Source organism: Tauraco erythrolophus, chromosome 1, assembly GCF_009769465.1.
Source record: "Tauraco erythrolophus isolate bTauEry1 chromosome 1, bTauEry1.pri, whole genome shotgun sequence".
In the NCBI taxonomy this organism is placed as follows: Eukaryota; Metazoa; Chordata; class Aves; order Musophagiformes; family Musophagidae; genus Tauraco; species Tauraco erythrolophus.
The window spans coordinates 125,583,898-125,607,609 of record NC_141465.1 but is presented as its reverse complement, the minus strand read 5'-3'; the positions used below and the strand labels follow the sequence as shown (position 1 = coordinate 125,607,609).

The 23,712-nt window shown below is 39.4% G+C and overlaps 1 protein-coding gene across 1 annotated transcript in view; it reads right to left on the bottom strand.

The window, feature by feature from the left end:
* The window catches only part of SLC36A4 (solute carrier family 36 member 4), a 113,166-nt gene that overhangs the window by 67,568 nt on the left and 21,886 nt on the right, over positions 1 to 23,712 (bottom strand). The window contains exons 7-8 of the mRNA XM_086614205.1: positions 14,554 to 14,781; positions 13,206 to 13,304 (exon numbers count right to left, since the gene is read on the bottom strand). Coding sequence (XP_086470331.1) covers positions 13,206 to 13,304; positions 14,554 to 14,781 — 327 coding nt within the window. The remainder of the gene's footprint in view (positions 1 to 13,205; positions 13,305 to 14,553; positions 14,782 to 23,712) is intronic.

The window sequence follows — 23,712 nt, the reverse complement described above, 5'->3', positions numbered from 1 at the left end:
GCAAGATGCTATGACTTCTCATAGGCCATATGTGAAAAAAGTGAAAAAACTGTTATGAGAAATTCAATCTAGACATCAATACATGAATTCAAGTAATGTGAAATCAATAGAATAAAGAGTAATTACCATTTACAATTCCTCACAGGCAACCTACAACTATTGTTTCATTCTGTTCTTAAGAGCTGTTTATATTTTAATTTTTATTTTTTAATCTTTTCACATTTTAACAAACTTTTTTTTACAGGCAGACAAGATTATAATACAACTGTCTATCTGAAACTTAGTCCATGAAGGAAAACAAAAGCCCAGTGACACACACTATGTTCAATGTGCTTGAGTCTAGAGGAAGTATTCAAACATAATTTTTTTTAGATTTCTACCTGTATTGCAATTTTTTATGTTTTGCACATAAACCCAATGTCAGTCTGGAGACCTACGTTTCTCCAAGAAAACAAAGACTTATTTAAAAAATTAAAAAGCAATTTAAAAACAGTATAGGACAATTCTCTTAAGCATATTAATTCTTGCTTTTTAACTATCAATTAAATCAAGTTTTCTCATTAAATTCAATGACATCACTTCATGCACACTAAGGAGTAGGTCAAAATAAAACATACTACATCTAAATGCATGTTCCTGCATCATCAACCTCACTTTAACGTCACAACCTTCATTTATACTGAATTTAAATAAAAGATATGGAAGAAGAAATATAGGATAATAGTATCGTTAGCCAAAGACACACCAACATACTTAGATCTTGAAGTTTGCAGCCCACTCCAAGCTAACAAGTAGCTCCATTGAGTTCAGTGGGGAATGCTGCTGAGTTACCAACAACACAGTTTCCATGCTTTTAGTCAGTGTCGGGTTTTGTAGCCATGAGAAATTATATTTTAAAACGTTAATTTCTCCCTACTTATCCTTGAGTTAGTATCAGGACTAGATCCACCTCCAGACTGAACAGATGAGGATTCTAACGCAGTCTTTTCTGCATCACCCAGTCCAGGCAGAGTGTCCCTTCCCAGCCCCAGCAGCGAGCCCTCCCAGGTTCGGACGCTCTCTCTGAGCAGCAGTAGGCATTTCAAGCCAGTTGCTGTCACTGCAGGAGATGCTTCCCTTGGCAAAACCAATCTCCAATGAAACTATGCAAAGGATTATGAGCCAGGTTTTATAGAGTATCACCTATTCCAGACAAGTTCAAAAGTTCTACACCTCACAGGATTAACGTGAAGCCAAGTAACAACCAATTACACATATATTACACAAACTCCCTGCTCCCTAAGCTGTTAAATTCCATCAGGATCCAAAATATCTGTGAAGTGTTCATAAGGAGACAGAGGCTGATGAGAATTATGACATGAGCCAGTGCTTGTTCTGACACTACGTCACTGTTGGGCAGCTGCTGGATAGATTTTTCACTCTAAATCTCTTTCCAGTCCCTAGATAGTCCCTGTTGCAACAACTTCAGAAAACCGAACATTTTGACTGAATGTAAAAGAGAGAAGGTTCTTTTCAAAAATGCTTTTTAGTTTTGGCTTTATTGCTTCCTTTTTGGAACACTGAAGCTGAACATGCTATCTCGTCTTTTTTTCTGGAGTCAGAAATTAATTTCACTCTTCAATTCTTTTAAATTATTTTCTTAAAAAGCCAACACTCTACCTAGGTAATTGAATAGCTTTGTAAGGAAAGAAACCAAAACCCCACACCTCTGATTCTCTCTCTCTGTCCAATACTTGCATCATAATACCTTCTCCCAAAAGGGATGTCGCATCAATACAGTATCGCACTGAATGAGCTTCGATGTTGCTCTATGCTTGTTCAAACAACCATTTCTGCTATAGCTGGCAGTATCATTAATCTAGTCCAATACTTCCCACACTTTTCAGACCTATAATCTATCACCACATATCCAACCACTGCACAACCTAGGGACAGGAAACACTACGGTAAGGGAAAATTTCAGAGAATAAACTTCTCTCCCAAGCAAGGTCATTGGGGGCAGAATGCTGGAGGCAAGAGAACCATGAGATAAGTTCCAAAGTTCTGAAGATATTTTCTTTAACTTTTTTTTTAATTGATCTTCTCTTCACTGCTTCTGATTTTCTTCTCTGCTTCCTTCACGCTCTTTCTCCCCTAGCTCACACTAGTCCCCTGTAATAACCCTAAACATCTATGAAATTAGATACTTTAGATAAAACTGATCCTTTTCATAATTTCTTGTTTTCCATCATTTTTCTCCCTCCTCAATTGAATACATTCTCCATCTCTTTCTCTGTTCACAGAGATTTTCCTATTGTTTTTGAGACACTGGCACATGTCCCTACTATTATTTTCCTTGAGATGTAATACTTGATTCCTTTAGCAATTATCGACTTGGTTTCTTAATTTATAAAACAATCATAATCCATCTTCCTTTCATCCCCAAAATAAACTCAAAAGTACCCATAATTTACTGGCAAAGAAGCATAATTGAATCTTGGAAATAACCATCCGTTATGCAAAGTATCTTCCCTTTCGTTTCAAGCTGCATGCAGTAGGTATAAACGTCCCCCATTCCTTGCCTTGAAAATCCTGCTACACTCAGTTTTTCTACAACTAAGCTGCAGGGGACTGTCCAATTCTGATCAGAAATCTCCACTGTACGCTTTATATGACTGCAACAAAAAAAACCCACAAGAGAATTCAGCCTGCAGATAATGAAATAAATTGTGATTTAATTGTCATGGTCACTAAAAACTAATTTTGTAATGGATAACTTAATAGTAGACATGCTTAATGTTTAAATATATATGGTCATCTTTCCCTTTTTCAGTATACCACTAATATGGCAAGAAATACCACTAAAATGGCAAGAATGAAGCAATCCTCCATCCCTTACACTTCTAAAAATAAGTATTTCAAGTAGAAGACTATCTTGGTTTTGAATGGGACAAAGATAGTTTTTCTTTTTAGCAGCTAGAAGAGCTCTGGGTTTCAGCTTTAGTCTGGGATTTGTTAAGAGAAGAATGTTGACAGTGCACTGATGTTTATAGATAGTGCTGAGACATCAAGGGCATTTCAGCTTCTCGTGTTCTTGCCAGTGTGACGGAGCACAACAGGCTGGGGGGAGCATGGTCGGGACAGAGGGTCCACTACCCCACCTATGATTTGAACTTAGATTTAGGATTGAGGGCTAAATTGGCCAATGGAGTATTCCATATCATGCAACGTCATGTCCAGTAAATAGATGAGGGTTGATGAGGAAGAAGGGCTGGCTCTTCTGAGGTCTCTCTTGGACTCTTGGGCTCTCTCTCTCTCTTTTCAGGCCTCTCGCTCATCCAGGATTGCAGTGTCAGGACTTATCTGTTTCGGGATCACTTGCTGGGACATGACAGGCGTTGGTCACTGGGTGGTAAGCAATTACACTGCTTGTGTATATTATCAAATATTTATTTATATATATTATTTTATCATTATTGCTTTTTAGTTTTATATCATTGCTATTATTAAATTGTATTTATCTCAATCCATGAGTTTTCTTCCCTTTTCTCCTTTAATTCTCTTCTCCCTTCCCCAGGGAGTGGGGGAGGGTGAGCAAGCAGCTGCACTGCGTTTAGTTGCCAGCTGGGCTAAACCACAAGAAAGAGCCAGCTATACAGATGTTTTGATTAGTTTAAGATACAAACAAATCAATAATTTTGGAAAATTAAAACCAATATCCTCATCAACCTTTCCTCAGGGTGGAAAAAAAAAAATCCATATATAATCATTTACTACTGCAACAAAACAAAGCTCTGTTTATTAAAAGCAAAAAAGCTGAGGAAGCTGGTATTGAAGGTATTCCAGGTATGTAACCTGGAATACCTGTATTAACCCACAAAGACAGAAAAGTGAATCCTAAGCAAACCAATGCAGCCCAGGCCTGGCCCAATCCTTCTTGTCTGCAGAAGGTATCAATGAATTCAATTGTTCTCTGAAAGATGAAACTACAAACTTACACCATACTGGGGAACTGTCTGCAGAAAAAGTATGGTTTCTGCAAGTAAAATAATAATCATAGACTCACATAATGGTTTGGGTTGGAAAGGACCTTAAAGATCATCTAGTTCCAACTCTCCTGCCATAGGCAGGGATACCTTCCACTACATCAGGTTGCTCAAAGCCTCGTCCAACCTGGCCTTGAACACTTCCAGGGATGGGGCATCCACAACTCCTCTGGGCAACCTGTTCCAGTGCTTCACCACCCTCAGAGGAAAGAATTTCTTCCTTATACCTAATCAAAATCTGCCCTCTTTCAGTTTAAAGCCATTGCCCTTCATCCTATCACTACATCTCTCAAGCCTGTCAAGGTCCCTCTGGATGGCATCCCATCCCTTCGGCATGTCCACAACACCACACAGCTTGGTGTCATTTGCAAACTTGCTGAGGGTGCACTTGATCCCACTGTCCATGTCACCAACAAAGATGTTAAACAGCACCAGTCCTAATACCAACCCCTAAGGAATGCCACTCATCACTGGCCTCCACTTGGACATCAAGCTGTTGACTGCAGCTCTTTGAGTGCGACCATCCAGCCTTAAAGTCTAGTTTAAAGCCCTGTCAATGAGCCCCACCAGCTGATGAACTAAGACCCTCATCCCCTTTTCAGAAAAGTGAATCCCATCTGCTGCCAGCAAGCCTGGTTCTTGGGCTACAAGGGGTAGGCCTTTCTGACCTTGGCAACACCTCTGGTGTTGATGGACGATCATCCACATCATCCACTGGCTGGCTTTCCACATCCAGAGTCTCATACCTACTGTACAGAGGCACCTGGGAAGGCAAGGTGGGCAAGGATGGGGTTCACCTGCCGCCCTGAGCTTGGACTTGCCTTTAAGCACTGCCTTCATCCTGCTTGGGGGAAGATACAGGATCCCCTTGATCTTGTTTTTTTCTGGTGGCTGTTTCTGTCTCAGGGAGGGCAGAGCATGGTTCCACAAGTCTATCTCTTTCTTATAACATATGTTTATTACATTGCTGTTTTGCTTGCCTGTCCCTGTCCACCTCCTCTTTCACTTTCACTGCAATATTTGAGCAACAAGCTTTTATTCCATCACTTTAAAGTTCGCTCTCTTGAGGAAGATACAGGCATCACTATTTTGCAACAAGTGCAATAAACAATCTAATTTGCCTTAACAGATCCCTCATGACTGCAAATAAAAGAGTAGCTACTATTACTCAAGGAAAGATGCAAGCCGAATGGTGACTATACATCAATTTTTACTATAAAAGACTTATTCAAAATAAATAAATCCATAAGCCGAGTTCTCATTACAGAATACTGCCTTCTGAAATCTGCTGAGCAATTCCAATCACTCCAAAACCCAATCTCAGATTCCAGCAAAGCAGCTTCCTACCTGTTTCACTAGAAAAAGAATTACTCATATCCACATAAAAAAACCCAATCTATTGCCCAATTCTGATGGCCTTAATCTAACAATGCTTGAAGGAATTATATAAATCCTACTTAGCTTGCCATCTGAACCTGGTGTTTTCTCCAGAGGTTTTTTCTTCTTTTTTAGTTTTTTATTCTTAAGAGCTTATTTATCATTCCTTTATGATATTTATTTGATCTTTAGCTTGCTCTGAAATTTAACAGAAGCTATGCAAGTTCGTGTACTGTCATGTCTTATATGGCTTTAAATACTTCCACACAATGCAAACTGAAAACTAAAAAGCAGCATCTTAGTATTATTACTATTTTACAATATTTAACCTGTCAAAATCATTTACGTGTCATACGCTTTGCTGTCCTTTACATTCGTATACAATTTTATCCTGCCAACAGAAAATTACATTCCTAATTATTCATATAGTTCCCGCCACACTCTTTAGTTTTACTCTCCCCCAGGCCCTGCTGCATTTGGAACTGTAGCCTACAGACTATACAATACTACGTTCTAGAATGTCCTCTATAACTTAGAGGATCTAGTATTTTGAGTCATACAATAGAATTACTATCTTTTTTAACTGTTGTCACCATCATGCTTGATCCAATAAATGTAAATTATTCTATGACTTGCAGCAGATTTAACTTACAAAACAAATACATTGGCAAAACATTTAAACGGTAAACTACAACTTCAATTTTATTTATTGTTATATACACACACACACGCACACATAATGCAATGCTACCTTCAGCAGTGAAAAGGCTGTTCAGAGAGTGGGAGAAAAAAACTACTATAGATGGCAAAGTTAAGATGCTTCCAAATAAATGACAGGTATGAACGCCTAAAACTAAGGATGCAAGCATTTATTCTAGTTAGCTGCTCTCTCCAGGAAAAGTTACTAACATTTGTGCATCTTCACAGCAATATTCAAAAGGTTTGTTATATAATGAAGACTCGCATTTAACTATTACTTAGAGAATTCCATATACTGCAGATTAGCACTCACTCAGAACACACTGGAAAGGAGAAGGAAACCTTACCGGAAACCATTACAAGTAAGTGCCACATAGTAGCACCTTAGGAGGATTACAGGATGATGGGCAGGGAGGAACAAAAAAATCTCACATCAAAAAAGCAAATTAAACCACATAAAATATTTCTATCTAAAATTATTTAACTACGCTGCTTAATTATACGCATAGTTAGTACAAGAACTATGTGTCTCACTCTGGCTCTGCTGCATGTATACTTAAGACAGACAAGTTTTCCATCTAAGACAGAGTCGCACCCAAACCGAAGAATTAGCTCTTGTGCCTCATGTGCATCAGACCTCAAAACCCACCTGACACAAACCGGCAAAGCAGAACACACGACAGCTTGGCACGCTGTCCCTCTTGTGCATTTCCCCCTTCTCCAAAGTCACCAAATCACGTAATGATTAAGAAATGTTTCAGGCAAGCAACCAGTAAACTTAAATGTCTTTCTTTTCCTATTTGTGTAAATGCATGTGTATCTTAGGTTTTCTAAGGAAAAAGAAACATTTGAATGTTGCAAGCATCAGGCATGGGATGTTGCCTGAAAGTTATACTCAGGAGTCTTCTGCTTCTGTAAGATTCCCCCTAAACAAAGGAAGCACTACAGTTAGAATATGCACAAACAAATGGTTCTTCAGGGTAAAAGGAAGAAGTTTCTCCATAATCAGGAAATACAGGATATCAGTAAGGAATATTTAGCTTGATAAAGAGGCAATATCAAGTTGCCTGAGATTTTATCAACGTTCCGCTGAACATGGCAGATGATGAATTTTTTACAGTTTCTGATACATTTTTTTATCTGCTGCATCTAACAACATTCCCTCTTTCTACACGTTTGCCTGTAATCTTTCTCCTTCTCTCTTACATTAAGCATCTTCAGAAGAGATCCCAACCAAACGATTTTGCACAGAGGCTATAACACACCTCTTGCTGACACGACTTTAAAGTCCACATTTACCAGGTACATTTAAGAGCAGGTGATCTCCACAGTCACCAAATCCAGTCACCTGCACTTGGGTGTCCAAACACAAAAACATCCTCTGAGAACTCCCACCTTTTATATTTTGATGATACAAGCCTTTGCATCATCTCTAAAGAACAGCAATGAAATTGATACACCCCGGTCTAGAGCTGCTCCAAGCAGATTTATATGATGTCATGTTACCTGATAAACGTCTGTTTCTGACAAATCTAGTCTTGTCTTCAAGACAGCAGAAGAGTGTCATTGGGTTTCGTTTATTTTTTTAAAGGATAATATGAATCTGGCAAAAGAATTTTTGGCAATGAGAGGCTTTTATCTCAAAGCCACAGGCCTAACAAGCTCATCTGCATCACTTTCGAAATACAAATAATGACATTTTAAAATTATAATCCACTTAGTTTTCTCCTTTTTAAATCTCCTGGAATTGGTTAGCTGCTGCCTAATGTGATTCCAGAGCCTGTTTTTTCGGTATACAAATACCACCCTACCTTCTGCTGCAAAGCTGTGATATCCAAGTTCAAAAGCAGTCTGAATAGACATCTTCAAGTAATAGGCTAAAATAGCAGAAGCCTCATTTTCCAAACCTGAAATTAATGTCGGAAAGTAACACTTTCTCTTCACTAGGCTAATCAGTCTGCAGCACTCAACACGGAAAACAAACAAACAAACAATACTCAACTGTACACACCTTACTTAACTTTGCATATTTATATGTAACAGAGAAGAAATCTATTCCATCCTCCTTCTCGCTGAAGCTTATATTAAAATATCACTGCCACATTTGGATTTGGTTTTTATACCTCAAACGAGAAATCCATCCAGACTTTCACTGCAAAATATTCATTAAGTATAACTGCTATTATATAAGCACAACATTATGCAAAGCTATTACCTGCACATGGTAATGCTACAGACACAGCCAAGCCTGAAGGCTTTGGTTTTACACTATGTTCAAGAGGTTTAGATACATTTTAGGCACACTCAGGAGTACAGTCTGAAGTTAGTTTTTAATTCAATAACAAAAATCTCACATTCATTATAAAAACAGATCTACTCATCTTTGGAGTAGGAAAGAGGCTCTCAAACATGGTTCTTACTAAATAACGTTACATGTTCTGCGCAAGATACGTTTGCTCCATTATATCACCTACAGCTCCTGTACTCAAGAAGTAGTGTTGGTACTCTTCTCACCGGCCCTGTGATTTGTCAGGTAGCACCCTCCGGCACAGGGAACCCACAGCCAGAGAGAAGCTAAAGCACAGAGGGAAAGAAACAGCTGCAGATTCTCCCATCCCCAGCAGAGCCCTGTACTCAAAAAAGTCCACTGAGGGCTGAATATACATTATCTCCATTTCCTAATCAACATATTATTGCCTCCTGAACCAAAATCGTCACTTTAAAGACTAAAATAAAACTGAGTATCTTAAACAGTCTGTTGTATCCACCTTAGTAGCAAACAGAAATGCAGTACTCTTCTGTTCCACGAACTGTTTTGATGCCACCAGTCAACACGATTTTCGCGAGGTCGCCTTGATGATCTTAAAATCTTAACTTACAAATGTTGAAATCCCAGATCAACTCTCAACACTATGAATGACAACCACCAGACTGGCAGTACCAAGTTCTCACTTGCTCTTTGTTAACTCAGTACTAAGGAATCACTGGGTAACCCTCACTGTCAACTCCTCCTGTTAGCACACAGCGATGATTACCACCTGGCTGCCAAGACATTCACGAATCGCAGCAGGTACCTTATATATACTTTTAACAAGGGCATGTAGTGATAGGATAAGGGGCAATGGCTTTAAACTGAAAGAGGGCAGATTTAGATTAGATATAAGGAAGAAATTATTCACTCTTGACGGTGATGAGGCACTGGAACAGGTTGCCCAGAGAAGCTGTAGATGCCCCATCCCTGGAAGTGTTCAAGGCCAGGTTGGATGAAGCTTTGAGCACCTTGATCTAGTGGAAGCTGTCCCTGCCCATGGCAGGGGGGTTGGAACTAGATGATCTTTAAGGTCCCTTCCAACCCAAACCGTTCTATGATTCTACGATTATACCAATCAGCAGTGATGATATTTTTACAGACAACCATACAAGGAGCAAAGAAATGAACAGCACAGGCAACAGACTGCAGCACTTTTTAATCCTGTTACAAGTGTCACTCAGCGTTTAGCATGCATTAACACTAATCAGCCCTTTGATAGCACTAACCTAATTTCTGCTGTAGTAGTTGTTGCAACAAATGAACAATTTGCCTGGACTTTTGCAAAATGACAAATTTTTTCAAATCTGCCATCAGGTAAGAGCTTAGATTGATCTCACAGGCAGATATGCACAGCTCAATCACATTACTATCAATTCATCACATTAATTATTTTTATTTTAATGAAAATATCTCAAAATAGTTTTGTAACACTGGCTGATGAAATAACTATCTCTTAGTATTACACAAGTACTAGTTTCTAGGCATTGTCTTGGTTTATTTCAGATTCTATATTTCAACTATAAATAAGCTACACTTCTTCCTTTGAGTTATTACACACACAAGTTAGTAAAATTAAGGCTCTTAAAGTCTATTTATCAAGGGATTCACTATAGCCAAAGCAACAATACTCCAAATTACTTCCATACTGCTGATTTTCTTATTACATAGGGACAGCTAATCGGTCCTAAAGTAATGACAGATTTTAACTGAAACCCATGTTTGTACACACACTATCTAAAAGAGAAATACGCTCTCAAGATCAAGAAGAAAATCCTACGAGGAATCTGACAAATCACTGCACCTCCCTGAATCACATTCCCATAGTGTATTTTAAGTGATGAAAAGTGCAAAACTAAAAGAAAATAAAATAAAAACCTCAGTGTATAAAAAGCTTTTCGGAACAATGGGATGAAAAAAAATCAGTGCTAGAGTATTTTCCCTGCAGTCTATTATTTGGTTCAAAGAAAACAGACAAACGATTTTTCCATACTGAGCATGGCATTATCAACTGCTAATTGTTTTTTTGTCTACATTAGCCATTCCCTCATCAATAAAAACAAAATCAACTAAGTATCTTTGAAAATAAATCCTGCTGACTGCTATGGCTAAGGTGTACTGGTTTATACTGTGCCTTATAGATCCCATACTCTTCTACTCAATTTGTTGATCATTAAATATTCCTAGCAGGAAAGACCATTTTATATAGAATAATGGTGGTAAGAAAACCACACCGAGGGCATTTTTCCTCCCTTGCCAGGTTCTGCTTAAGGTGACTTAACCAGCCCAAAATACTCCGAATTTCATTTGTTGTCCCTGTTCATAACATTCAATAATCTGTCAGCTCTCAGATGAGAATTAGTATACTGTATGTTTGGAAATAAGGAAAAGGAAAAATGAGGCCTCATAACTGTTCAAGGCCAACTTATTGCATAAAATGAATCAACCATAATCAACTTTTCTGAGAAAATTAAGACCTTAAGGCTTCTATTTATAATGCAATACTCAGATTGCTTACAGTAACAAGTGTTATTTGCAAGACATTCCAGTAAAAGATCCAAAATCAAGTCTCTAAGAACCAAGATTAGGTAGATCCATTTTGAGTACCTCCAGTTAGAGAGAGCAGACCAAGGAGCCAATCTACTTAAACAATAGAGGTTTTGTCCTTACCAGAACAATTGAACCACATGGATCTAGGAACAACAGTAAATAAGTAACAAGTATCACACATCAGCTATACAACAGCAACCGACTATGCAAGTATTCTTAATCCGTGGAATGTGAATTAAAACACATTAGCTTACATCTCAATAAAAGAATTTTAAACTAACGTCTTCCACTGCACATTTGCAAGAGGTCACAAACACTCATACAGCTATGCCACAGCTCAGTCTAGGATGGTAACTTACTGAGCTGCAAGAACTAGTTATCAATTGAATCGATCACCAAGAATTGTATGAAATATTAACTATGTAAAGTGGAAATGTCTGTGTCGCTTTGCTTCACTCATCTTCTTTATTTCATGCTTCAACAACTTTGTTTAGTTCTGATTATTCAAATCCATAAAATCACTTTTTTCTTAAATCTTCTCTACGGTGCATGCAACCACAGCATAAGAATGCATAGCAAACATTCTGCATGCTCAAAATATCCCTGAGAAGTAGAGACATGCTAATATCATTCTGTGTATAAGAAAGAAAGATTAAGCTCTAGATTTTCATTTTTACATTTTACAAAGTACATCAAACTGTAATGAACATAAACATTTAATTAGTTTGTAAATATCAGTGACAGAGTGAAAAAAATAAAAAGCACTCTTCATTTGCTTTGAAAAGTAAGTAAATTATGATCAAGAAATTGAGACAGCCTGTACAGAAATGCATGCAATAACTGTACAATGCTAATATCTAATAATATCAATCAGTATTTTTATATTTTAAATATACAATTTGAATGAATCCTACATTATACACTCTTGAATAAAAGAAGGAAAAAAGTTTGGAGTTCTTAAAGATGTCATTAGTAACAACCAGGGATCCAGTCAAGCACAACGCTCTGGGCAGTTCTTTAAAGGTTCACATCGGAAGTCAATGTTACTCCTGCTGATGTAAATTTAAGGAGCTAATGGAGAATCTAACATGCCAGAAAATAATTAACATAAATCAATTCCATACCTATGATTCAATAAACTACTGCTACCAAATGGTAAGGCTTCCACACCTTCCTGAGGCTCACAGGACCCTCATTTCAGATTCCTGGCTGCAAACACACAGTTTGAAAACTCCTCTGCGTTATGTCAGTGACAGACAATCATTTCAGATTACTTGCACGCTGGTTTGAGGTTGTGTTGGTTTGGCTTTTTTTTGCAGGGGGAGGAGGGTTTGTTTATTTGATTTTTAGTTTTAAGCCTACAGTAACACTTGCTGAAGTATATTAGTAACGAATAAAGTGTATATAGTAATTTCCCAACAGTTTAAAGACATTACAACCTACCATTTCCAGAAGCCTCTGTAGCTACTTTTCATAATATGCCATGTGGAACAAAAGTGCTATTTAACTTGCAGACTTTGCTAGTGTGAGATGCAATCAGAAAGCCCTTAGAAACAGTAGTAAGTGAATATGAGATTAAAAATGATCCACTTTTAAAAAAAAAAAATTTCAGAGTGATAAATCTATTTAATTGACATCTTTCAGGAAACAATGAGGAACTGAGGTTCATTGTCAGAAGGCCATGAATCAAAGAAAATATTCTGAAATTTCCATCTTTTTTCTTATCATCTCCATCTCTATCAAGTCACACTTATAGCCAAGCTCAAAGCAGGAAGAATAATACATTTCTAATAAATCACTTTGTCCTCTGTGATGCCAAAGGAAAAGAAGGATGCTGAATAGGTTTCTATTTTTACATGCTCATCACCTAAAACTGAGCTGCTGAATCATTATAATTATAGTATTATCATATTATTAGTGGAGCATTATATTATTATATAGCATATTACGATACTAGTTATTATTACAATATGGTCTCAATCTATTCGGAACTAAAGGCACTCTCGTAATTTGGGAAGGTGCTAAGCATCCAAGCAGCAATCAGCCTTCACTAAATTCCCCTTTGATGGAGACATTGTGTGCTCAACTTCTGCCTTATTTGACAAGATAAATTAACCCTTTTCATATAAACATGGCAGATCAGTGCTTCAACAAAAACAGCAAAATAACAACAGGAGTAAAATTGCCTGGATCCCATCATCTAGCCCAGATTCAGGTATTTTGAAGAGCCAGTAAAAAGCACTTACCACACCGATTCCCTCAAAAGCAAATATTGCAGTCCCAAAAAACAGCGGGTATTTCTTCCAGCCAACCACAGAAGGCAGTTTTCGAGGATCTACTATATCCTGAATAAAACAAAGCAAAACAGTGCTATGTAAAGCACATTAGCTGTTACTACAGTTTTGATTGATGTGTTATGCTATAGGAAAGAAAACTCAGTATATGTTGATAGTGGTTTATACATTGCTATTTACAATCTTTGGTTTTCCTCCCAAACTTAGTGCTTTATACATATTTATAGCCACCTTCCCACTCACACACAGACACTTGCAGATATATTTATTCTAGGTTCATATTACCGACACTAGAAATTTTCACATTTAAAGTATCACACCGATGTATATGAATGAGGCATCAATTAAAACAAAAGGGAAAGCTCACACCTCAAGCTTAATATTCTGCAAACTTCTCAGAGGATTGCATTTCCAATTTGCTTTCATACTACACAGATATTCTTCATAACCATAAGGGACAGTAAAAGAAAATCTTTTTAATACAAGCCGAGTTCCTGAAGAACAACTAATTACTCACTATCTCTCCCTCTTCTGCATAACTTCTCCTGTCTCCTCACCAGCCAATGCCTCTTGCTGGCTTTTCTGCCTTCCTCCACTTCCCGTAACACTCATCTCATAACACTCAAGTGAAAGCTTTCTCAAACAACAGTGGCACCCACTGCTTATCTACACCACGTGTACAACGGTGTCTGTCACTTATCAATTTTCAAAAATCATACAAAAGAAAAATGTAAAGGTTTCTACATGTGATTTTTTTTCAGACATCAGTTTAATTTGTTTCATTATGAAATGCCTCTGAATATGAAAACAGTAGCAACCAAGAAAATGCAGCAGCTATTCAACTTCTCAGGAGATGGAAGTCTGCAATAAGTATTCTTAAAAGGTAAATCTTAAATTTTTCCTGACTGTACTGGAGTAAACATTAGAAATAAACGTTGCTGTTGAAATTGTTCTGTTGCAACAAAAACACTGACCACAGAATAAAACCTTGCAAGTTCTGTGTGCAACCCATAAAAATTCACGTATTCTTCCACTCAAAGACTCCAAGTCACTACAATACATATTTTTATTATCTTAAGCGCAGTAATGTTACCCTTTCTTTCAAAAGTACTGTAAAAGTCTGTATTTAAAGCATGTCTGAAGTATTAAGGCACCTCCTTAAATTACGATGCTTGAATTAAATACAAGATAACTCTGCCTTTCAGAAATTGTCAGTATATACCTATCAGAGACCAACTGCCACGTGCAACAAACACAACTTGCACACTGAGACAAAGATAATAAACTTTTTTATACTCACTCTAACAATATACTGGTAAATGATCACCAGGCTGACAGCCATGGACAGATTGGCAAGCAATGAAAGCAAGGACAGGCTCTTAAGGTCACGAATAAAGACCAAGAGGATCATGAACGGCAGGAAACACAGCATGTATATTCGTAAATCAGTACTCCTTTTCTCAGAAGAACTGCTGGTGGCACTGATGTTTATGGGAGCAGTCTTGTTTTCCAAGAATCCTTCATGAACCTGTTGGGAAAAAAAGAATAGAAGATGTGTTAAACAGTGGCAGCACTGAGTATACGGTCACATCGCCATTCTTCTATAGGGAAATCTGTCCCTCTGGCTTTACCTGCTGAGTGTCAGGTTTTGGGATCCCTGTACTCTCAGTGCAGAGGGGAATCATAGAATCATAGAATGGTTAGGGCTGGAAGGGACCTTCAAAGGTCATCTAGTCCAACCCCCCTGCAAGGAACAGGGATATCTCCAACTAGATCAGGTTGCTCAGGGCCTCGTCCAACCTGGCCTTGAACGTCTCCAGGGATGGAGCATCCACCACCTCTCTGGGCAACCTGTTCCAGTGTTCTACAACTCTCATGGTAAAAAATTTTTTCCTAATATCCAACCTGAATCTACCTCCCTCTATTTTAAAACCATTACCCCTTGTCCTATCACAACTGGCCCTCCTGAACAGCCTCTCCCCATCTTTCTTGTAGGCCCCCTTGAGGTACCGGAGCCTCCTCTTCTCCAGGCTGAACAGCCCCAACTCTTTCAGCCTGTCCTCATAGGAAAGACAAGTCACTTTTAGCAAGTGTTTCATCCTTAAGATAAATGATGAAATCAATACTTGAAAGTGTCTTTATCGCACCACTGACAAAAGGGGAAAGCCACATGAGCGGTTTAGATCAGATGGCTTTCAGAAAAGGAGAGTTTAGTAAAATGAATGCAAGCAAGATGGATCTAAGTCTAAATATTAGAGTTTGAATTTTCCTAAGGAGAGTTAGGGAGTGAGATGACCAATTGCTACTGTACCTCGGTCCAGACAGAATTACCTTAAAATTCTTTTCTCTGTAACAAAAAGCACTAGACAGGTTTTTTTCACTATGCAAAAGGGAAAGATAAAACATACAATCCTGCAACCACATGTTTTCCAGAAATCTCACTTTAAATGAAAACAGAGGACACCAGTCATTCACTTACAAGGCGTTTAACATCTGTTAAGTTTTCATAAAGATAACGTTTTCAGAAAGCTAGAAAAGCTAAATATACTTGGAACTGAATTCCAGTGAGTTGACGCAGCTACAATAACTCCACTTTGCCAAGCAGTATGTCAAACACTTGACCAAATTACTTCCCTAATTCCACAGGAAGCAAAGCTCTCTGTAGAAGTTTCCTGCTTTCCCACCACACTTAAAATAGAAAAACAGAACAAGCACATTAACAGCCTTTCACTTTAACAAGCCTTGTGTGCTCACCGGCTTGCACGCGTTTGCAGGTAGCCAGAGCTGTGCAAGGGCATGTAAGAGGGTTTTCTAAGAATTACAATGTGATTTAAGCACGTAAGTCCCATTGAAAACCTCAGCCACAATAAATATTTAACCTAGCATGCCTTCAATTTATACTAGTATCTGTAGTCTGACGAGTTATTAGGAAAAAAAAGAATAAAATATTTAATTCCTTTTTAAAAAAAAAACACTAAAATAATAGCAGGCAGGATACAGTTCAGGTTGTAAAATACACTTTTAAAATACCACAGTATAAACTAGCTTCCACAGTATAAACCAGCTTCTACTCAAATCACCTCAAGCATTCAACCACTTCAGTTTTCTCTTAAGACAGAGGCATTCCATTTGTATACACAAATTGCAATAAAAATTTCCTAAAATCAGAATTTTTTTATTTTTTTTTCTATTACCACCACCAAACTCCAACTACGTATTTAAAGAGAGTTTACTAGCTAATACAGCTGGAAAATGTAACGTACCACAATCTATATAACTGTGTTCAAGTTCAGGTTCTACTGTGATCAGCTACCCTGATGATGGGCTTAAGGTGAGACCACACCTCCATGTTGTGTTAGGTAATTGTGGTCATACGAAATAGCCTTTATAACTATCTGTCTTTACTTTCACAAAAATACTGAGGCAAGTACAGAGAAAGAACATACTACTGCTGCACACAAACTCTCCACAACCAAAGTCAGATGAATGAATATTGATGCAGAATCAGTAAAACAGCCAACCAAAATTATCAGACCGTGGCTCCCTGACCCTAGCTTCACACCTCCCACTTGCACGTTTCAGACACGGGTTAAATTCCTACAATAAACCACAACACCATAGTCTGCTTTACAACACTGTAAGCAGAGCATCTCTTCTCCTCACACTGCTCTCTACCCCAGCATTCACCAGAGGAAGGAAACGGAAGCCAAATGGATTCTCACAAATGTCATGACTAGCAGAAACCTGCATCAGAGTCTGTTCCTTGAAACACAGTTTAAAGAAAGAAGTCAGAGCATCAGAGACATTCTAGCTAGGAGGAAAAAAAGAAGAAAAAAGATGGAATTCTAAACCTGCTACAAAACACTGTATTCTCAACAGTCTTCTCCATTACTTCATCCAAAAATGGAGGTTTGGATTCACCGAATCATAGAATAATTTAGGTTAGACGGGACCTCAGGAGGTCTATAGTCCAATCCGCTTGTTCACAGTTCCATCAGCTATGGAGTCAAACCAGATTGCTCCTCTCCCCATTCTCCAGCTGGGTCTTGAAAACGTCTAAGGATGGAGACTACACAACCTCTCTGGGCAACTAGTTCCAGTGCTTGACTGTCTTGAAGTTTTTCTTTGCCTCAGGTCAGAAACTCCTGCGTTCTTTTATGACCACTGTCTCTTGTCCTCCCACCTGACCTCAGTAAAGAGCTTGGTGACATTTTCTAGACAACCTCTTTGCTGTCCTGGGAGGCTACTGTTAGGTCCTCCAAAAGACAGTTGTTCTCCAAGCTGTACAAGCCCAGTTTCCCCAGCCCTCACAGGGCAAGTGGTCTAGCCCAAATCATTTCAGCAGCCCTCCCCTGAGCTCACTCCAGTTTGTCAATGACTTTTCGGTATTGGGGATATCCAAAACTTGACAGAGTATTCTAGGTGCAGTCTAATAAATGCAAAGCAAAGGATGATAGTCAATTCCCTCAATCTACCAGCAGTTCTCCTGTTCATACCACCCAGGATGCTTTGGTTTCCTTTGCTGTCAGTACACCCTGCTGGCTCATGATCATGGCCACTACCCTCTGAGCCCAACCATACAACCACTTTGTTTCTTCCCCAGCTAGTTGTCTGTCCGTCCATCCATCCATCCATCCATCCATCCATCCATCCATCCATCCCATAACAGCCTTACTTGGATACAAGTATATGGTCAGAGACAGCATGACAAACCTTGCTAAAGTCAAGGTCACATCCAGTGCTTTCTCATCATGTATACAAATTTAGATTTTTTTTCTTGCAGAAGGCAATCAAGTTGGTCAGTCCCTTGATAAATCCACGCTGACTGGTTCCAGTCACCTCATCCTCCCTCATGTGCCCAGAAATGAACTCCAAGAAGACACAATCCCTGATTTTCAAATGGATTGAAGAGAGGCTGGATGGCTTGTAATTCTCCAAATTATTCTTCAGGTGTTTTATGAAGTAAAGTTCAACATTTGCCTCTCCTCAGTTCTCAGGGACCTCCCCCATTCCATATGGTCTTTCAAAGACTTCAAGTTTCTCCCAGCACTCTCAGATACAGCCCATCTGGTCCAAGACTCCCTCCTTTGTCTACAGAGCACAGCAGTGACACTGCTTTAACAAGACTTTGACAGTATAAAGCACAGTAATTCCTGACTCTCTTCCCATCTTTGTTCTGTGTGGTCACAGCTGCCGTTGTATAAAGGCATTTTGTAACTCTACTCAGAAAATGGAACAAACCTTATTTATTTGTGATAGCCTTCACCCTAGTGAGACTTGACCAACCCCAGAGGATTATTCTGCTATAGGTCTTTAGATAAATAAATAGAAGAAAATCAGAGCCCTACCTGAAACAGCCCTGTTTCCCAAAGCCTATTCTATAGAGGATTACAGCTTTGTATAGAGAAAACACATGTGAAATGGTTAGTTAAGTTCCTCTTATCCCCTAATAACTGCTGAAAGTGCACACAGTTATCCCAGGCAGAGTATTTTAGAGATGAGCTTGCCATCGGATGAAGAAGTTACTGTCAACTGTAGCAGTACTGTCTGGGTGAGGAGGAGGTTTCTGAAATTAACTCTTCACTAGCTATTACTTGTCTGCAGCAAAATGGGAAGCCCACGACTTCAAAATTAATATTTCAATTATTAAAGAAAAACTTTTGAAAGTTTCTGTTCAGCTGTTGACTGTCAAGCTGTTTTCATTACGCCCATTATACACAGATTTTTGCATTACTAAAATACTTTGGGGATGAATTTTATGTACACATACATGCACATGTATATGCCATGTAACTGATATTACAGACACAGTTATACTGATATAAAAGCACAGGAGGACAGTTTATTCCCTTTTGTGTGTATATATATATATATACACACACACACACACATCCCTTTAAATCCACTTTATATCAATAAAGCAGCTTTAATAACATCAGTCACGACTATGGTTTAGGCAAGGCCACTGGAAATATTCATACCACACAAGTGGATTTTGAGACATGACAGAAGAGTGATTCTGCACATTGACTCAGAAAAGACACACCAGACAAGATCCAGCAAAGGTCAATCTTGTGGGAGAGCTAAACAAACAGGCAAGAGTGACTGGCGGGTGGAAGAAACCTGAGTCGGAAAGTAAATGCAAAACGGATAATAAGTAAGGATCACTATTGGCCCTCTTAGAGTGAAGCAATTGACTGGGAGATTTGACAGTAAAGAGCAGCAGCCGAAAACTCCAACGAAGATGAGATTATACTGAATTGTTCTGGTGCAGGCTAATATTACCGTCACTTTGAAAGTGTTTTACTAGATTTTTTTAAAAAATTAATCAGGTAACACTTAAAACTGTTTTAACACATGACAAAATGCAAAGCAAGAGGAGGATATTTTTCTTAAAAAAAAAAAACAACTGTCATATGCTGTTCAGCTCAGCACAAGTTTACTGCTGATTGTGTTAGGACAGACTATGACTCACTATCGTCTAACCTAGTCTCTTAAATATTAGAATTAATATAATTTCAGATGCCTACTCTGGACAACAATCGCTTTCAATCTCCTGCTGCTCTCTGCTAGAGCATCACTGCATATGGCAGTCATGCTGGGCTAAGAACAGCAGACATTATGTCTACCTGTCTTTTTCCTACGCAAAGCAACATAATCTGAAATATCACTGGAATATCAGCCAATTTAGACAAATCTTTTCACTTATTCACCCAATGGATTTGTTCTTGAAAAAGGCACAGATACACACTTTTGTGTATGTCACAGAGCCCAGTGAATATTGTTCAAGTTCCAATACGAACACACATTATCTGCCTTTTATTCTGTGCTTACCATGACTGTACCTGGGAGTTCCACAAACATTTCCCTAAACCACATGATGAAATATCATTATGGTTTTAGAAAAGAAGTACACAGCCATTGAAGTCACTAGGCATAGTGACTACAAAGACCAGTTATGTCCCCAGTCACAGGCGACTTCATCAGAAGTCATTTCAGTTATTCAAGCATTAACTTACATGATGGTGTGATGTTTGAAACAACTTTTTTACAGGAGTGCTTCACCTAATGTCTCATTTACATAGCCCAAGCACAGCATCCACCTTCTGCTGTCTCCGGGAAGACCAAACACTACAGCAAACCTGGTTATCAGAATCCTTACATCAGACACACAGAAAACTGCTAATGCACAACTAGTGACTTGTCATGGTTTGATGTGGGGGAGGAGGTTCTGGTGGCAGGAGCTGCCCATCAGATCAGACTCCCATCCCCCTCGGGGCTTGAGCCAATCGGTGCCTCTGCAAATTGCCCTATTTATGTCGGGACAAAGGAACCGGAAAGGTGTGCCTGTGCCCAGGAGTGAGGAGAAGGGGGGGAGGAGGGGGCGCTGCCCCCCGCTCCCCAGCACCCGGCTGGGCCAGCGGCCCCATGCCACCCACTGAGGATGGTGGTGATGGAGCTGCTTGGGGAACTCAGGGGGAGCCCCGGTCCCGGGGTGCCCACTGGGCCGAGTTCACCCGGAGAAGACTGAGATCTGAGAGAAACGGCCACACCGACACCAGGTCAGTGAAGATGGAGCGGGACAGGGTGTGCCGCAGCTGAGTTCCCCCTGCAACCAGTGGTGAGATGGCGAGTGCTCCCCCTTGCAGCCAAAGGCGGTCCTCGGGGGAGCAGAGACCCACTCGCAGCCCGTGGAAAATCCACGTTGGAGAAGAGATGCCTGGGCCTGAGTACGGTAGGCATCTAGAGTCCGTGGGACAACCCCCGTCAGTGCGGAGGTGTTTTGTTTAAAGGAGATGCCTGGGCCTGAGACAGTTGTGAAGCATGGGCACAGGTCAAGACGCATTTACGCATTTAAAGTCTGTATGGAGACGCATTTAAGGTCGATATGATGACCCATGCCTGAGCGAGTGGCAACAATTCCCTAAGAATCCAAGACTGTGGTAAAGCCCGCACTGGAGCAATCCGATGGGGAAGGATTGCATCCTGCGGGCAGGACTCACGCTGGAGAAGTTTGTGGATTTTCCTTGTGAGTATGGGATCTACTGGGGCAAGGGACAATGGTGTATGGACTCCTTCTCCTTTAAGAGAAGTGGCAGTAACAACATGGATGAACTGACCTGCATTCCCCCAGTCCCTGCCCCCCTGCACTGCTGGGGGGAGGAGGTAGAGCCGGGAATAAAAGGCAAAGGGGGGGAGTGGTGTTGTTTTTAAGATTTGGCCTTGTTTTCTTGTTATCCTCTCAAGTAACCATTTTTGTGTGCTTTTGTCTTTTTAGGCAGCTGTTAATAAACTGTTTTGCTATAAGGAAACTGAGTCTCTTTTGCCCGGGACCGTGGTTGGTGGGTGCTCCTCTGTTCTTGTCTCAACCCTCAGCTCTTTTATTATTTTTCTCCTCTCCACTTTACTGGAGTGGGAGACCGGCTGCGTGGAGTTTAGCTGCCAGATAGGCCTAAACCCACGACAGACTGCAGAAAATTCAATTTCATTAATGAACACACTTCTCATAAGAATCATCCCAGAAGCAAGAAACAATTCCGTTTCCTTAGCCTCTTCAATCGAGATCACTGTTTCCTTTCCTGTATCCCAAAATCCTCTCTTTCTGTCATACAGTCTACCGACTTTACAACATTTAGTGGGATCAAAACAGTAGTCTTTGAACTCATTGGTTCCTCCTAACTCTTTCCTTATTCAACTCAGAGCAACAGCCAGTACAAAACACAAGGCCAGATCTGGCACAAAACCAGTAGGTTATCAAGTAGATAAAGACTATATTGTAATTCTGTAATTTGGCATGAACAGTCCAAAGAAATGTTTCACAGTTCATTTAGTTCTGGTATTTCACTATTATCCAGTAGTCAACCTTGCAATATTTTTAACACTTCTAGTTTTATGTCTAAGTATAACCTCCTAAGTTTGGGGAGTTTTTTTCTTTTTTACAAAAACTGGAAAAAAGTCAAAATTCCATTATGTAGCATCCCACTGATGGGTCATCTTCAAAGTGCTAAAGATCTAATAAGTGCTCCCACACAACACGAACACGATTTTGTTTTTCACCTTTATCAGCACACAATGAGAAAAGGACACCTTTCCAGAGAACTCAGCAAATATTCACCAGCTGATAAATGCCAAGACTCTTGACTTCAGGTCTTCCGTTGCTCAAGCAGGAAAAGTGAAGTAACTATGACATGAAAGGTGACCATACTCTTTTGGGCACAGATTCTTTTTTCCATATCACTGTGCTCCTGCTCTAGTCTTGCTGCAGTCAACTTCCACCTGTTTGTTCCAGTTTCACCATGCCACTCCAATTCTAGACAGCTTCACCCATAAGCCCCTTATTGCATGCTGCGAGATTTAACAGAACTCTTGCCACGAACCTGAGTTTCTTTGGTGCCCCAGGAAAATATTCCTGAAGAAAAGCTTCACTTGAAATTTTATATAAATGGAAATAAGGTCTTGTAGCACAGAGTGTCTGGAAAACACTCATGTAATGCAGCCAACATTGTTATAATCCCAGACACTAATCAGAAAAGATTTAGCACCCAAAGCTATACTGCATATCCATTGGTGAGTAGGGATCTCAAACATTTCACAGAATTCAAAAGATGAAATAAACATTTAGACTCACATGCACCACTATGTATCTAACTAAATATTTACCTCAAAGTAATCTGGACTGATAAATATTCCATTCATGTGCCAGAATCTTTTTTAAATGCTTTGCCACATCTCAGTGCTCTGAAACAGTAAATAAAATGAAGGAAAAGACCACTAAATTTAGTTTTAACTAATAATATAAAAGAAAAGATCTCAGTGGAATTTCCCACTGGTTCCAGTGGGCTTAATTTGCACACATCAACATGCAAACACCATCAGAAGAGTATGGAGCATAACACAGAGGTATCGGTCAAGGAGTGGTACTAGTAACATTATTACTATGTTTTTCCTTTGCTTTAGTTCCCCAAGCACCCCCCCCATTCCCTCTATTCACCGGCCTCATCCTTCCACTACCTCAGATAGTTGGATTTAAAGCAGTAACAATTTGTGTTCTTTGGTGCCCTCTACGGGACAGATTTCTGCAGCATAAAGTTGCCAGGAAGAAACCACAACCTTCTGCCTCCCAGAGGAAAGAGCAGAGAAATTCGAATCAAATACACTTGCAAGTGGGACTTCTGAATTGCTGACGACTTTAATTCATTCATAGGGAACATGTCATGGGTCTCTGAAGCCACTGCTTTTGCAGAGGTCGCCTTCCTGTAAGATCTTTCAACCTTTCTTCAAGAAACCAGCAACAGGATTCCTGAAAAGTTGTTTTTTTTCAAAATCTATGAAAGTCAAGGTCACTGAGTGTTCAGTCTTGCCTTTTGCTTAGGTCAAAGCACACAAATAACAACTGGTTGATCAGATACGTATTTGACAGGGAAGGTTTCCATTTGAACACACATTACAAAGGATGCAA